This window comes from Patiria miniata, unplaced genomic scaffold (genome assembly GCF_015706575.1).
Source record: "Patiria miniata isolate m_02_andy unplaced genomic scaffold, ASM1570657v1 HiC_scaffold_5, whole genome shotgun sequence".
NCBI lineage: Eukaryota > Metazoa > Echinodermata > Asteroidea > Valvatida > Asterinidae > Patiria > Patiria miniata.
In genome coordinates, this window is record NW_024037072.1 from 28,248,043 (window position 1) to 28,266,039 (window position 17,997).

The following is a 17,997-nucleotide window of genomic DNA, read 5'->3' on the forward strand; positions in this document are numbered from 1 at the left end:
CGCCTTGGCCTCTTCTTTATCTGAATGCTGGTGGGGTGCTGTTCGTAGACCTCAGCAACCATTTCTGATGGTCAGGCCCCAGCCAGAGTGGTCATTTGCCTTCCCTTCCCAGGTGGAGCTGTTGATTTCAAACTTGTTCATGTCGCTTTTGCCAACATCTCTTGAGTTTCGGATGAACTCTTGGTCGAGAAATGTCTGCAAACTCACCAAAAAGGATCTGCTTTGGAAGGCAAGTGTCATCCATTCCCCAAAGTTGGCCAATCCTAGCAAGATTTTTTTCTGATGGGGATGGTCATGAGACTAGGGAGATGAGCAGGCTATAGGACTTCAACGTTGGTGACTTTGTCTTGCCACTTGATCTTTAGAACTTTGCCTAGACATCACAGATGGAAGGTGTTGAGTTTCTTCTCCCATCTTGCATATATACTGTCTACGTTTTGGACCCATAAAGCAAAATACTCAGTACACAGGCTTGATAAATCAAGCCTTTTGTGCGGGTTGTCAGCTTGGAGTTTTCCCATGTTCTCTTGGTGAGTTTTCCGAAAGCAGTAGCTGCCTTCCCAATTCTTTGCATTTATTTTGTCATCTAATAAGAGAGTCTCAGCCATAGTTGAACCCAGATTTTGGACGTTGCTCAGTGGTATTCCATTTACATGTGTAGCTTGATTTCTGGAGGTACATGTATGGCAGCTTGTGCGAGAACTTCGGTCTTTTTAACACTGACGGTAAGCAAGAACTGGTGACAAGCCTCTGGAAGCTTGCCCATGAGGAGTTGAAGAGCGTCTGTTTTAGGGGAATAGAATCTAAATCCATTCTTGAACCATGACTGTATTGCCAGTTAATCTGCACAAATGATCGGCAGTCTTGTTGGTGAAGTCTCTTAAAATGTGAAGGGTTACTTTTTGGGGGTTTTCACATTTTATGGTAAAGTGACCCTGAAAGATGGTTGGGGTTGTTTTGTGGTGTACACTAACCGCTTTTATCTGCCATGTATACTTAAGTCATGCAGAATTGAAATGAGGCTCCTATCATGAAATATACATGTAGACTGGAACTGATGGTGTGGGACTTGCCTCATATAGTGTTTCTTCATCACGACGTCAGGTGCCAGACAAGGATGGTGGCTGCATGTTAAGTTTTTTAAATTCATATACAGCTATGTCTCATATACAGCAATGTAAAACCAAAAGCGTTTTGGTTTTCAAGGTTCTAGTAGAAGGAGGGTACCGTTTCAAAAATCAAAACTCAGTATAAGGATGCACTTTTCCTTTTAAGAGCTTTCTCAGTTTTAAGATGTTTGTTCCTTGCTTTTCGTCTTTCTTCCAAGTGCATTCCTTGCAATAGGAAACTCAAGTTTTTTTTTCAAGCTGTTTCATACAATTCCTTGCACAAACATGTATTATCCAAACTCTGGGGAAAAAAAATTCAGATTTCAGCATGCCGATGGCTATTGTGTACACTGTGATAAGCCAGCGTGGAATCTCATTCAAGTACACCTGGGCTACTCTCTCCTCGAAGTAACAATTTATTCCCATAATATCACACTGTTAAACAGTAAATAATGAGCGTTGGGTTAACCTTTGATGACTCTTTACAGCATTTCCTCAATGCTTACTAAAGAAGTAGCAACATCTGCTACCATACAATGCACTGAAGCACCTGTAAGAAAAGAACCACACATATACATGTCGACACTTATGTTTTTGGCAATTCCTCCTCCAGGCTTTGGGTCAGCTTGTTGATGGAAACTGGTTTATAAAAACACCTGCCATAATTGAGCATTCCAGTCTGTCAAATCCACAGATCCGATCGTTTGGTCTCTCAAGGTGAGTTTGAAGTATATGAAAGCCGTGCTGAAGATTAATCACAACCCCTCAGTCAAGATGGTAACACTCATTTAGTGAGCAACGCTAGTCAAGCGGCACTCACTCTCCGTCCTTCCGGCTTTCCATCTCCAAAAAGAAAAAGGCATCCCCATCGTGTTCCTTTTCTTAATCAAGTTTGTGATCTTTGGCACTGCTCAGCACATGGAGATGGTCACGTTGATGCCCAGGTTTCCGTTCTCGGCAAACAGCTGGGCAATGCTGGAGTCAAAGACAAGACAGTCGCTGTTCATGATGGCGGCCGCTACGCCTTCATGGATGGAGCGGGGTGTGGCCTCCCAGGACAGTCGCCTTCTGTGGCCGTTCAGTTCCAGTCTAAGCAGTCAGGAGAAATGGAAACGAATGGCAGAGACATTGTTTAAGGCTTGGAAATTATAGAATTCTTGCCCCCCCCCCCAAAAAAAGGGTGAAACTATGAGGCTAGTGGCTGAAGAAATTCTAGTCCTGAAAGAATTACCAAAACCTTTTTTTTTTTAAATGCGGTGATTGAGCTACACACATGTAGAATAATATGCATTTTGTGCATTTTTTTTTTCGTTTCAAAAAAATGTTTTTTCTATGAAATCTTAAGTAGGATGCGCAACAACTAACCTGTTGAAGTTTCAGGTCCATGGATACTATTCATTTTTAGAAAACAGACACCACCTTTGCACACGTTTTTTGTCTTGTAAGTGGATTCCCATTGCTAGCACTTCCGATTCTAAACATGCTGTTTCATTTTTTACTCACATCCGCAGGCACACTTTCAATGATTGTGTTCTTCTGAACTATACCATTTCTGGTGGAATAATTTCACAGGGTATTTGGTGCTAGTCCTTTCTTCTTCACTTTTAGCAAGGTTTTTCTCACTAAATCAGAAGTATTGTTTCAGGGTAATTACCAATGTTCCTAGGTGCCTTTAAAATAGTCTGGTTCGATATAGGTCATTTCTACTTCAAGAACCTCAAATACTATTACATGAAGCAAATATTTTGTATATATATGCCCACAGAAGAGATCGAAGACTAAGAAAAATGCCAATGTTTGGGGGAAAACCTATGAACGAACCTGTATGCGAAGTTCTCGGCTTGTTTGCGGGTGCCGATGAGTTGGACGATGGCAAAGAACTGCTGAAGGCCGTCAAACTTTTCCTGCTTCTCTAAGACCAACATGAAGTGGTTGCCGAAACAGCTCTGCATCATGACCCAGTCAACGGCCCCTGGAAGGTTGATGTCTGTGGCAAGGAATACTATGTCTTCACCTAGGGAAGAAAAAAAAGGGTAGCAAAGATTTCAGAATAAATTCAACACCAAAACACGTACCAATTTCTTTTCCAACATCTATATGCAACTTCTGAAACTGTACCCTACATATGTAAATTCATCAAAATCTACACACAGGCGTGACAGGCTTTGTAATATTTTGAGGAACTAAGTACTGCAGGATAACGTCGTGCAAACCAGAGTCGAAACCGAAACCGACCCGACACAAAACCGACTTCAGGTCGGGTTGGGTCAGTTTTTCCATCATTTCAGTTGGGTCGGAATGGTTTCAGTTTTGCATTTGCGATTTTTGATTCGGGTCGGTTAAGCCATCTTGTGAAAAAAACCTGAAATAAACCAAAAAATACCCCCGAAACAGTTCAGAAATTCACACGGTGCAATATTATTGCAGAGTTACTATGCCTGGTACGTCCAACATCAACCCATCGCACAAATGCGCATATGGTTTGCGGTCTATCATGCAGAGTCTATAACGTGTTGGCACCACCAGTAGGCAACGTTATTGGTCTTCACCACACCCTACAGTTTGATTCTTTACTGAGAGATGGCAATTTTCACTCGACACTTGTACATGTACCGGTAAGTTCAGGCACAAAAAGCGGAGACGGTTGCCCAAGGCAGATATCCATTTTTTTTTCTCGGGTCGGTGGGTTTTGGGGTGGGTTTGGGTCTGTTTCCCTTGAATTTTTGTTGAGTCGGGTTGGGTCAGGTCAGATTTGGGGAGTTCATATCAGTTTTGGTTCGGATTCGGTTTACATATACATGTATGTATAGGTCATTCCACCGGGTTGGGGAACAAAGTGTGACATATGACCATATTAAGAAAAGCATGAATGCCTTGCTAGCAGTTGCTCTACATAATATTTGTTGTTGGGTGTTTCACTACTGCAGAAAGTTTGAAATCATTTCAATGTATTTTGCCAAAAATATCAGTTTGGACGTAACATTGACGCCGTGTCAGTGTGACATCCAAATATGACATTTGTACCTGTTTTTAAATTTCTGCGAAACATTACCCAAATTTACTTTGCGTACTTCTTACCGTACTATAGATGCAACACAATAAGAAAAGCTTTTATTATGGTAGTCAGACATCAAATGGAGCAGAAATGATAGCTTGGTTGTGCGGACGTAACATTTAACATTTACACGGTGTAAAACCCAAATGTCACACTTCCATTGAGTGATTTTTACACCGTTACATCCACACTTGAGGTATTGTTTCTGCTATATTTGAACCCTGACTATACAAAACAAAAGCTTTTCTTGGTGCTTACACGTAGGTGTCAGTTTGGGTAATATTTTACATACGAGTAAAATATGGCAAAAAAAGAGGATTTTTTTGGATGTGACATTGACACGGTGTCAATGTTACGTCCGAATTAATACATTTTTGCTCATATTTTTGTCAAAGTACTTTCAAATGATTTCAAACTTTCTCAAATATTGAAACACCCTAAGACAAATATTATGTGAAGCAATTGTTTAGAATGCATTGATACTTTTAATAATATAACCAAATATATGGATGTCATGCACTGCTTCCCAACCATGCCAACCCGGTGGACTGACCCATATTGTTTCCTGTCGGTTTGGCCTGGTCACCCTGACCCGATGCATATTACTGGAGGACCCAGTCACTGTTAAATTTACAAGGATCCTTTTTTTTTCAAATACAAAGAATGTTTCACTGGGTTATTGCCAATATTTGTTTGTGTTACCAACCACAATGCCACAGTGTACTTAATGTTGACTTCCTTGAGCTATTTTCGAGTGTCACACCGGAAAAAAAGATTGTGTTATTTTGCTATTTCCCAGCAATAAATAAGTTATCTACATGTGAATGAAAAATCAAACAAAGAAATCAACCCAAATTTTCTTATGGAAAATTTGGTTTACAAATCGTGAATTACGGTACATGTATTTGCATCCTAACAATATTGAAGCTATCTTTTTGTGCATTATGGGCTCAAAAGCAACCACAAATAAAAGTGTATTTTCAGAGAATTTTAAATGCCCTTATCAGAAAAAAAGGAAACCGGTTTGTTTTTTTTTGGGGGGGGGGGGGTTTAAAAAAAAATCCCAATTGAAAATTTGTTAAGAGAAAATAAATTGAATACATGTACATGTACATTGAATAACATGGGTACAGCAACTTTAAGGTTAACAAACCTGGACTCAAATATTAACAATATAAATGTGTACAGCCCCTTTAACTTAGTTAACCACAAAACTAGATATTCTATGAAGAAAATGAAAGAGTTTTCAACATCCATTTTGGAAAGGCTGATCTTCATGTACATGTACATGTACATGTATCATTTAGAATGGATTTTCTTGTTAACATACATGTACCATCGACACATACATGTACCTGTTCATATAGATCTCAATGGTCTTGTGACGTAAAATGAGAGTCACATGTGCCTACTGCAGCTGAACCATTCATCATTACTCACACACAAAAGTGTATTTGCAACTGAACAATCCTGAGAGATTGGACATGTGGAATATTGTAGCGGCACTGCCTTACAAGCACAGCTCCCAGATAGATGAATGAAAATAATCACAATGCAAAAACACTCATCACTGCATGAATAAACTTCAATATGAATAGTACATGTACATGCTGGAGCAATTTGGCAAGGATATTTTTTTCTAATTTGTTTTCCACATGTCATGACAGTATGGAATATTTTGTTCTGCCCTAGTTTATGTGACCTCTATCAGATGAAACTGCTGTGGAAATGAATTTCATTAAACCAGCAATGACATTGGTTTGTACATGTACTGACCTACAATGCAATGTGTAATTCAACAAAGTACCGGTACATGTATGTAAGTTGATGGGTTTATTTGTCAGATTTCAGGTATTTAAACAATGCAGTTAAACTGCACTTGTTTTGTTCATGTATCAATATGTTCTTCTGGACAAATTGAGAAAATCATAGAGAACTGAGTCAGTAATAAACTTGGAAAGATCAAAGGAATCTGGGACAGGGAAAATGTCACACCTTGGACCCTAAATTCATAGAACGACCCAGCTGTTGAGGCTGAAAACCATTCACAAAGTGCATGAGGTTAGAGTAAATCAACAAAATGTTTCAAAAATTTGAAGAAAACAACATTATTGAAAGAAAAACACTCAATACCATTTGAGGCTTTGCCCAATGAAGAGTGCAACTTGGGAAAAGTGTGCATAACGATACGAGGCTTTGTCTGTTAGCTTCACGTGGGAGGAGGCTTCACCCTTTCAACAACTCGTGAACTTGTGAATACACCCACATACCCTAGCACATTTGTTTATGGTGTATATCAAGGATTTTCTTTTGTTCCTCTTTCCTTTTCCTTTCTTTACACTCTAACTTTTTTGCAACAGCTCTCATTGGTTTTGTACACGTTTTCTAATCGAGGTCGTCCTCGATTTGGTTCCTGTCCTCGATTTATTGATGATGTGGCACGAGTGTGTCCTCGATTTACACTATAAACACGAACACACACACAAGTGTGTATTTTGCCTGCAATTAGGGACCCCATATTGTCCCTCTTTTGTTTGTACTTCAACTTTTTCGGAACACCTCCCATATGTTTTGTACACGAATCCAAATTGGGGACTTCTTGGGAATTGGGGACCCTATAGTCCTCTATTGTTCAACGTCCCCTATTGAATGCAGAAACAACTCACACACACCCTTTGCGCTTTATAGTACAGAGGTGGTGTGGAGTAACTAATTATAAGGAGAGGTTTGTATGAATGAACTGTAATCAAGAGGAACACCAAATTCTGACAATTACCAACGGAGGCAGGGATATCTAATTATCATCATCACCCAATCAAAACCCAAGTCACAAGTCCAGCCACAAGTTATACGGGATGAATAATGACAGAGGGATACCTTTATCACAATTCATTCTCATAGCTCGCACTCTTGACTTCTGAAGGAACGACTTAAGATTGACTTATGATTAGGAATTGGTTTGTAATGACTGGTAATGAACCAATCACAAGTCAAGAACACTGGAATGTGTAAAAACCCAAGTTATCTCACCTTGTAGTGTAGTGATGCTCTTGTGCGCATGGTTGAGGTGGGGCATGACCCGCTCCAGCGACCCCTGCCACTTACAGGAGGCCCCGGGACAGGGGCAGGAGTAGGGCCGGAACTCGCATGTCTCCTCATGCTCTGGCTTCTCTGTGTAGGACATGGTGGCCATGCATCCTGAGGAGGAATACTTGCAGGGGAACATGACCGTCTGGGCCACCTTCTCCATGGCTAGGTTGCGTATGCTGCCTGCAAGGAGACACACACACACAAAGATGGACAATCTTGTATTAAACATGAATCTATTCAAAATTCACTTCAAGGCCTTGCAGTGTTTTGATGAACTATAGAGTTTGGTATATTTACACAGGAATGTCCAAGCATGCAGAAAACGCCATTGGTTTAACCACAATGCCCTACTCTCTTTTACTAAGTCCTGGACCAAGTCTGCCAAAATCCATCAATCACACTGCTTCCAATGCATGCTTTGCTTTAGGCCTCCAGGCCCAAGTCCATCATACTCCATCAATATTTAGTCAAACCATGCCTGCAGGACCAAGTCCCCCAAAATCCACCAAAATGGGGAGATGGATTTCGATGGAGTTGGGGTGGTTAGGGTTAATCTTTCCAAGCAAAATTGAAAACAATGGAATTCGAACAAAATTTAACTGGCTTTAATTATTATTTCTTTGGAAATAACCCTGACACAACTGTGGCTAGTTTCAGTTTGATTTGTGGGGGGAAAAAAACATGAAATGGAAATTGGTTTTAAATATTGATTCAGCAATAAACAGTGGGTAAATTCTGGTGGTTTTTGTTCAGAGCAGTGGACGAAACACAACGTAGGCCTGACATGTGGATTCTGTTGGATTCAGAAGAATACAAAATCGTAAAGGGTGTAATGGGAAAAGTGTGTGCGACATGTATACATACATAATGAGAGTGCATTTTTAAAGGATTTGTGTGCCCCATATTTCGAGGGAGGTCATAAAGACCTGGCCATTTTCAACAGTCTGGCTTACAAGTATTCGTTTTCATTCTCAATTCAAAGTCCTACACACTGCACCCAAAACATGAATCTTCCTCTTTTAACAAGAACTGACTTATTTTCAGGACTCAAGTTCAAGATAACATCCATTTCTGAACATTTTTGGAAAAAAAGTTAAATCAAATTAGCAATACACAATACCCAAAGCAACCCACCACTATCCCTAATTTCCAGCAGTATTAATTTTTCCATTCTACTCGTGGCTTAATCTTATTTTGCCCATCTCTCCCATTCAAACATTTCCTGTTTAGATATCTTTACATCAGTCCTGCATGCTTTTACAGCTTAAAATTTGCATTCAACAAATCTGCTGGTGGGGGCGTGTTATTTTTGCTTGCGGTCTCTATGAAATGGATTCATGACTATTCCATAAGCCAAATAATATCGGCATAACATGGCCGTGAACTTAGCCCCTAAGTTTCAGGAAACTATTGTGTTCGAAAACAGTCATACAAATGAGAGAGCATTCGTCGAAGTATGAACGTTGTAAGTAAATCTGTATCAATATGAAACGAAATTGAAAGATAAATGAAGGAAAAGCAACACTAAGGCTATGAAAAAAAAAATATGTGTTTCCGATTACATTAAATACAAAATTAGGTTGGGTGGGTGTGTAAAATCTCTAAAGTTTTAAAGGGAATGTACATCATTGGCTTTTGCTGTAATTTTCAGAAATAATAATTTTCAGTATAATAGATCAAATATTGTTACACTGACATGTTTGAAGTTTTTTGTTCGCAAATGCTGGAAAAACCAAGAAAACCAAAAATGTTCAAGTAGTCTGGTTCCTTAACTCCACTAAAGATAAAATGGATCAATTTATAGATGCCGGAAAATTGTAAGGTAAGGGAACCAGTCTAGCTGGCCTGCACCCGTTCATGAACATGTAACCAATAGCAAACAAAATTTGGACTGAAAAAAGTGTAAAGTTGGAGCAGTAGTTGAAAAATAGTTAAGCTTTTCCAACGGTGGTCGGCCGAAATGTATACAAAAATACCATTTTCTTGAAAATGACTTAACACCAGGTGCCATAACTTTACAGGATGCTTTAGACTGTCATTTACCAACATCCTAGTAAGGTATTTCGTAAAACCTTGGTAGTTTTATTTTTTCGATGTTTGCAAATGTTGTATATTCCCTTTAAAGCCAGAAAAAAATAGGTGGTATGCTTGTTTATAAATTTGTGTTAGCATTCATAATCTGATAACAGCTAACATGTGAATTAAAACTGTTCATTCTGCATACATGTACTTCCCTGGGAAATAGACTGCACTGCCGACCAACTTACAAAAAAGAAAGAAAAAAAGGCAGGGTGATGTCCACAAAACTAGGGTGGGGCAGCATCATAATAAACATTTTAGGTTCTTCTCAATTTTCTAGGTTGGGTGGGGAAATTTGAAACACAGGTACTTATGCAATGAGATTTAGTATGAAAACGTAACTGACATACCGGTAACATGTGATCAACATTCAACATTTAAAAAAAAATTCTATGTGTGTCTACTCACCGAGAGGCCCACGACAGGTAGGGCAACAGTTAAGCTTGGGTCTGCAACTGGAGCAGACAAGATGGCCACTCTGACACTGCAGTATGGGCGGCAGGACATAGTCAAAGCACACCGGGCACTCAAACAGCCCCGCCAAGTCCTGGTTGGTGGTGGGCGTGTGGCTGCGAGCTTTGCTGCTGGTCGTCGCTGGACAACTCATGGTTGTCAGTTCCTTAGCCTGGTCCATCAGAGCCCCATGCGAAATAGAGGGGAAAAAGAGTCCGAAGTAGGAACTATTTAATTAGCATGTAATTAAAGGGATCCTGTTGACACAAAATCCGATGACAGCCTGGAAAACATTCAGGTAAATGTACATCTTCAAGACTGATTACTGCCCAGAACTAGACCTGTAACATTGTGCAGGCATGTACAATTGCACAGTACTCTCTGGGGAGTCAAAAGCAGCGTCTACAGTGTTTCCAGAAAACCGTGCTTGTTTCGACCAAATTTCTTTGTACCGGTACATACTAGTGCTATTTCACACAGTGCTTATTCATATCCTTTTCCTAAGTGAGGAAAAGTTCCCTAACTTCCCACCATCCTAAATGCATTTAGCGCACGGAAGTACAGCAACGGGTGTACGTTCTTGCTTTTACAGAATAGAGGTTTGTACTCCTATTTGTTTTTCTTTTTTTGAGAAACGAGACGTGGTAAGAAGTGACACTACATGATAATGCAAGAGGTTATGTTCAATAAATTGGTCTAATAATTCCAACTGATATGTGTCAGGACTGATTGTACAGAGCAAACAGGACAGATTACTTGGAAGTCAGACACAGTGTGCAGCTTTGAAATGAGTCACCAGCCTGCTAACACATCCAAGGTACATGAGAAGTGCATGACCTTTATGAAAGGTCACGCAACATGTGCAGTGCTGGTGTAGTTACTGATACAGTTTGGTATTACATGTACATGTATGGTACATGAACTCCGCAAATTTGTTTGAAATTTTTGTACCGTTGTACCAGTACTCGGGTAATGGTTTGTTCATAAACTTACACAAATCATGAATGTTTTAACAATGTATGTATGTAGGTTTGAACATGAACAAAATGTACAATGTGAATGTGCATGCACAAATGAAAACACACTTTTATATTTATTATATGCAATGTAATTTATTTAATGCAATCCTTGAAAATATACCACTTTGTCCTTATTTTCAATTTTCGTTTTGCCATTTTCAATGGTATTTTGGTGCCTTTCTGGTTTTTATGCTGATGCAAATTTACTAAATTCATGAGCAAAAGTGTGATATATCATTTCATGCAGAAACCTCAATGATTCGGTACAGAGCTCTATTTCAACACCAACAGTTGCCAGAATTTTGGATATTTTGTTGTCTTTTCTTTCGTAATTTGTTGTCAGTACATGGCAGTAAGCCAATGAGCACACTTTTCTCACAAATGTTTTCAATGAGCACATTTTGGGGCTCACAATTTGAAGAAAGAAAAACCCTAACCTGAACAGTGTCTTCCTGAAATGACATCACAGCAACAGCCCCCTCTGTTGTCTGCAAAACATGGACATTAGTTTTATGTTTAAAGCACTTTTGAATAAAAGAATCAAAAAATGGATGTCAAAAAGTTTTCATGCGTTTAACAGGAGAACACATGTAGAAAGTTGCAAAATATATGATCACAATAAGAAAAATACATGTACATGTATCATGGACCCTTTAAAAATGATAATCTCATTCCTTTTTTATATCTTATTCTCTTAAATACATGGAAGGTGGCTGTATTATGACTATCATGCATGCATGACTGTTTTTATTGTACATGTAAGTACTGTACATTATGTACAAGGTACATTTATGCAGAAATAGGCTAAGACCATGCTTGGACTCTGATCATCTGCAAACAGATTTCAGTTCTATTTTATTTCTCTGGGAATTCCAAATACATGTACTTGCTTTACAACAACAATCAAGGCAAATATTGAACTTTGAGTTCTAGATGTAAATTTTGCTTCTCTGGGAATTCCAATAGATTGCTTTGCACAATGCACCATGTCCATGTCTTTGTTCTGTATCCTTGTACTTGTTTTTTACAGAATCAGAAATACCAGTAGACAGCAGATGGGGAAATTTAGCAGTCGTGATGAAGATCAATCAATGATATATTTTTCTACCGATTCACAATAGTAGCACCTGTGGATGCAAAACATTTACAAAAATTTTTAGGAAAGAATGTTGCATCCTGACACCACTTTTTTCATCATATAATCCTATTATCTCAATGAAGGTCAGTTATTGCTCAAATTTCGTTTAAAAAAAATGAATCGGGGACTGAGAAAACTTCATATTTTGTTAGAAAATTCACTGGACTCTCCATAGACTTTGTACACAACCAAAAAAGTGGCGTTTGGTGTCTGGATACTACAATCTTTCCGAATTTTATCATTTAATACGATCACAGTTATAATCAGCTCATTACCAATGTCATATTCTGTGCATTATGAAAATAAAGACATCTCAGGCTGATATAGTGCTGCTGATCAGGAACATTTTTTAATCAAAATAAATAAACAAATTTTATAAAAATCTACAAAATACATCCACCTTCTTTAGTGTACCGGTAGCTCATATCAACTCAAACATTGTAGCATCACAAGCATGCAAGGGGCCATACTGAGCAGTAATTTCTTTTCAAGTCAGGCAGGAAAAAACAGAAATATTAATTACATTAGAATCATCTCGGTGTACAGCAAAATGTACTGCACTACCATATTATGGTGTTGGTATAGTCCGAAAATTTGGGACTCTCAATACTGTGTATGAGAGTCCCAAAACCTGTATTGAAAACATGCAAAAAATGAAAATAGACTGGCACCTAAAACAACCAGTCCAACACAGCTTTCAGTACTGCATCAATCAACCATGCCAAAAGAATTTAAGAAACATGTGGCATGAAGCGGGAACTAGTCTCAATTTACTACACATTTCGCCATAGTAAAGCCGCCAGACTATAGACACTGAATGAAGAGGTCAGTCTTTCCAAATAGTTGGACCATGGTTGGACATGTACCAGTCTAGTCTTTAGCCCCATTTGGAATCACTTGACTTCCCTCTCATGTGCAAAATATTGAAGAAAAGTCTCCTTTAAAAATTGAATTGAGTCTGCAAACTTGGTTGGTGAAATACTGAGGACATTTTCTTTGCCCCAGTGGAATTTTTGGAGAAATTTGCTGGCTAAAGTGTGGTTAAAGTGGGCCTGATTTAGTTTTGCACGTTTCAGAGCACTCCAGAGCCCTGTCTGGTGTTGGTAATGCTCTCTAGTCTGTGATGACACCACCAACCATTGGACAATGCACGCTGGTGCCAACTGCCAGGCATTCTGTGTGGTTCATAAAGCTGGTAAATCTGTGGTGACAGATTGAATTCATTAATAGGAGAAGTTGTGATGGGAAGTCTGACATTTGTACCGGTCTGTCCTGGCTTAGTGTCTGAATGACTGTATGTACTACTGTGCAGTGTGCATGCACATCAAAAGCTTGATTATGAGTAAATAATAAGATCATGCTTTCACATTGCGCCTATTACTGTATGACATCATTTTCGAGAAAAGTAGAATTTTTTATCGATTCCTCATGATGGCAAGGACCAAACCATCGCGCTTTCAACAAAAAACTATGCTTTGCACCGGGAAAAAAAAGAGAAAAGGATGCATTTTCACAGTTTTCTAAAAACCTGAACTTTAAATGAAACCTATTGTTTTTTTACTTTAAGCGAAAATTTCAACAGGTGCATTTTTTCAATAACCTGCTTCAAAGTACAGGCCTATGGATTCCATGCGCCAAAAAAAGAGGGCGCCCTTTTACCTAGCAACGACGTCCCATGGGCGGGACAAATACATTTCGCTGGTTGACGTGCCCGCACCGTTGTGTGTGACGCACGCACACCAGGGGATTTATACTGGTGCTATGTTTACAGAAGTTAACCATTGTGCATACATGTGTCAGATGTCATCTAAATGTTTCTCAGCATTTACATGTACATGTACTTCCCTTTAAAAAAAATCCTTTTGATTTAAGTTAGAGCTTAGACCCATGAACGTGGCGTTGTAAACAACACCAAGGGCCGTCTTCGGGTAAATAGACTCAAAATCAATCAATGTAAAGTTCTATCAAAACGAATCAATCACTGAAGGAATTTAAACCCTCATACAGACTTGCCATGTTATGCTGCGATTCTGTAACTATAGCTGTTGAAAAATGCATTAAGACTTCCGTAAAAATAAAGCGATGCTGAGATATAGGCCCCTATGCTATGGCTATGCTCATTTGCTTAAAAAAAATACCCGACCCTCAAGTAAAAACTGTCTACAACACACTACACAGACTATATTTTTTTTCAGGTTTAAAAGCCTAGCAAAATATCCATTGCATATACAAAATACTAGTTTTTCATATAATGTTGCACCATCCTCCAGGGGTGTTCTCGTCGCAGAATGGCCTGGCATGCCTAGGGCAGCCAGACAACAGTGGCGCCGAACCAGCAGGCTCATGAACATTGAATGGAGAGAACTCCGCAGTCGGCAGTGTACCGAGAAATGAGCACACGACATCGGCATGTCAAATACACTGTACTCAATGTAAACACAATAGATAATGGTCCCGTCCCTTTTAATAATATTCGCCAATTCATGTTATACCCTTGTTCGTTTGCTTGTATCTGGTAATTTCTAGATTTAATTACTTACGAATTGGGCTCGACGTCAAATGGTAGGTTAGGAACAAAGCAGTCTTAAGTGAAAGAAAGAAACTTCTCTTCTCACGGAGGAAGAAAAAGCCTGACGACCGACACAACCATCACCATTGGAGTATGTTTAGGGTTACCAGCGACAATTTGGACGGGTTGTATAATAGTGTGTGCATTTGCAGCGAACCAGCTAAGTAAGGAAGTACACACGACGCGAGATGTACATTATTGGGGCGGGTACTGGGCGGAGGCTGGGGGAGGGGGGTGTAACATCGGAACTCATTTTTTTTATCCTTTCTACCTTTCAGCACGTGAAATGTACCTGTATATGTGATGACAAGGAATGTTCAATGCATAAAATAGGGGAAAGTATTTCAAAAAAAATTAAAAAGTAGAAAAAGATTTACTTTACAGTTGTTGTGGATTTTCCTAGAGTTAGGTGGGCGGGGAAAAGCCAGGGAGGGCGTGAATGTCTTTACATTTCTGAATTCAACACTGATTTTTTGGTCAGTTTTTCCATCGTCCTTGAGACAACTTCCTTCACGGTTCTGTTTATGGCCGACTTCGGAAAGACTCCGCTGCATCGTTGGGGAGGGCGTTGCTGATGCGAAAGGATTCGAATAACGGTCGAACCTAGCCTTTCGCCAAGGCAATAGCGGCTTTAACCGGCTTTTAGATAGACGGAGCGACGAATAATAGAATAGAATACAAAACAGAAAAAATATAGTCAATAAATAGTCTTTTTGGATCTGGTCTGTCTTACTTCGACAGCATCCTCCCGTGTCCTGATAAATGGGTTAAGGAAATGGACTCCATTATCTTCAAAACTTCAATTTCTATTGGAATTCTAAGCCAGAGAAAGTGAAAAGAGACAACATTAAGGCTCCTCTTTTGAACGTTCAAGCTAAAATACACAGCTGCAAACTGAAATGGTTAGCTAACTTTTCTAAAGCGTCTGGCACGTGGTGTGTTCTTGGTTTAACTTTTGGATTTGTGAAGCCAGCGGGCCCAATCGATTAGGCTGGTATGTGTTCAACAATTGTAAAACATTTGTTTTACCTGGAAGTCATGAAAGCGTTCGATAAGTCTGGTGGGATATTACTGTATGGCCAAAACAAAAAAATAAGTCGGTCTCTGTTCAGCGCGCGCGTCGATTTTAATCATGCGCGTCGATCTTTTTTTTCCCAAAATGTTCCGCGGTAGCTCCAACAGCGCCCTCTATTTCCACACCTCCTAATTTTTTTTTTTACCAAAGAGCACCAATGAATGGGAAATTGCACCAAGGCAAATGATCGAAAGCACCAAGGCAAATTATGGAGGACACCAATGTACATGAGGACACCAAAAAAGCAAAATAGTACCCCACCTTGTCTGTACAATCCAAGCTTGATGGAAAAAAAAGCAAAAAAAAAAAAAGCCGCGTGGCCACGTCAATTCCGGAACTTTGGTCTGACCAGAGACCGAATATTTTTTTTTTGGCCTAATTTTTCTTGTGTTCGGGAAGCCTTCTCAACAAGTACCCTTGTTCAAAAATGATATCATTACTAGTAACAGGATAAAGAATTAGACAGAATTTGTTTTAGAACTCATGGATTCACCTTGTTGCACCATGCATGTTTATTCCAATGGACGGTTCCTCACTCCACGTGAAATTACTGGTTGGTACACTGTTCACCAGAGGTACTAGTGCCAGTCATGTTCTCAATAGGTTGCGCAAATTATTTGCCCCGTATTGTTTAATGAGAAACGTACTGGACCTAAAAATCACGTTTCTAACTGGCTTGAAATAACATGTCTGTCTGTGACCTCACTGTTAAAATTTGTTATCACAGTTTTCGGATCAAAGATTTTATTGAGCCATGGGCGCAGCAGAAATGGCAAGAAATTCTTAACATTAGCACCACTTTAGACTTGACAACTATTTAGAAACGGGGAAATAATAAGAACCTTGACAACGACGAAATAGACATCTGGTATAAAATTGAACATCGCATTATCCCAACGAAAACTTGGCAAATAGAATTCTTGGTTCGGGGGGGGGGGGGGACGTAAGCAACACTACTACTGTCCTGATTCTCATAGCAAAACTTCTGAAAGTCATTTGGAATTCTCGATGTGCCATTTCGTTAAAGTATATTGACTCCGATATTGATGTGCTGCAAAGATTCAAAATGAACTTTGTCGTCAGACATTTTTTTTCCCCTCAGAGCGGAGGGGGCGTGTTGGGGATTGATGACGATACGTGACTTTTGACGTCACCACCCTTTGCAACCGGAGGTTCATGTATATTATAATTTTCTAACTCTTTAAGTGCGAACCGGTAGCCTCGTCTGTAGAGTGCCGTTCTCAGATCTTCAATCAAGGGGTTGGAGGTTCGAGTCCCAGATTGTCATCTACAACATATATTTTTTTTCGTCAGAGGGGAGGGGGTGGAGTGAGGGATTGATGACGACACGTGACTTTTGACGTCACCACCCTTTGCAACTGGAGGTTGATATATATTAGAAATTCCCAACTTTTTAAGTAGGATCCGATAGCCAAATCGGTAGAGTGCCGTTCTCAGATTTTCGATCAAGGGGCTGGTGGTTCGAGCCCCAGGTTGTCATCTGCGACATTTTTTTTTCGGCAGACCGGAGGGGGCGGGTTGGGGGATTGATCATTGATGACGACACGTGACTTTTGACGTCACCATATTTTGAAACTGGAGGTTCATATATATTATAAATTCCCAAACTTTTAAGTGCGAGCCGGTGTACTCGTCGGTAGAGTTCCGTTTTCATATCTTCAATGGCGGAGTTGGTGGTTCGAAACCCAGGTTGTCATCAACGACATTTTTTTTTTCGTCAGAGGGGGCGGAGTGACATTTATTTTTTTCGTCAGAGGGGGCGGAGTAAGGGAATGATGACGACACGTGAGTTTTGACGTCACCACCCTTTGCAACTGGAGGTTGATATATATTAGTAATTCCCAACTTTTATAAGTGGGAGACGATAGCCTAATCGGTAGCGTGCCGTTCTCAGATTTTCAATCAAGGGGCTGGTGGTTCGAGCCCTAGGTTGTCTTCTGCGACATTTTTTTCCCCGTCAGACCGGAGGGGGCGGGTTGGATGATTGATGAAGACACGTGACTTTTGACGTCACCATCTTTTGAAAATAGAGGTTCATATATATTATAAATTCCCAAACTTTTAAGTGCGAGCCGGTGTACTCGTCGGTAGAGTTCCGTTTTCATACCTACAATGGCGGGGTTGGTGGTTCGAGCCCCAGGTTGTCATCAACGACATTTTATTTTTTTTTCGTCAGAGGGGGCGGAGTAAGGGAATGATGACGACACGTGACATTTGACATCACCACCCTTTGCAACTGGAGGTTGATATATATATTAGAAATTCCCATCTTTGTAAGTGCGAGCCGGTAGCTGTCACACCATGGGTCTGTTTTTCCCATGGAGGACAGTAGTGGATATATTTGACAAATCAGTAGGACAGAAAATCAAACTCCGGACGGCAAAATGTG

General features: G+C 39.8%; 1 protein-coding gene across 2 annotated transcripts; it reads right to left on the reverse strand.

Moving 5' to 3' along the window:
• Nucleotides 1–736: 736 nt before the first annotated feature.
• LOC119741018 (E3 ubiquitin-protein ligase SIAH1A) lies at nt 737–14,626 on the reverse strand. Of its 2 annotated transcripts, XM_038216584.1 has the most exons (6): nt 14,484–14,626; nt 11,243–11,293; nt 9,742–9,958; nt 7,195–7,434; nt 2,931–3,123; nt 737–2,198 (listed from the first exon to the last, which is right to left on the reverse strand). In XM_038216584.1, exons 2-6 carry the CDS (start codon nt 11,267–11,269, stop codon nt 2,021–2,023), a joined length of 855 nt encoding a protein of 284 aa, XP_038072512.1. In that variant the 5' UTR covers nt 11,270–11,293; nt 14,484–14,626; the 3' UTR covers nt 737–2,020. The 2 variants fall into 2 exon arrangements, with proteins under 2 accessions (XP_038072512.1, XP_038072513.1); XM_038216585.1 differs by lacking the exon at nt 11,243–11,293 and having other exon boundaries at nt 14,484–14,625.
• Between the last annotated feature and the right edge of the window lie 3,371 nt (nt 14,627–17,997).

Bases quoted from the DNA above. Each gene is read 5' to 3' on its own strand.
- LOC119741018 (XM_038216584.1), bottom strand. From the start codon at position 11,269: ATGTCATTTCAGGAAGACACTGTTCAG. The intron at 7,435-9,741 runs GTGAGTAGACAC...GTCTCCTTGCAG, and splicing joins TACCTGTCGTGGGCCTCTCG to GCAGCATACGCAACCTAGCC. The intron at 2,199-2,930 runs GTTCGTTCATAG...CTGACTGCTTAG, and splicing joins GCCGAGAACTTCGCATACAG to ACTGGAACTGAACGGCCACA.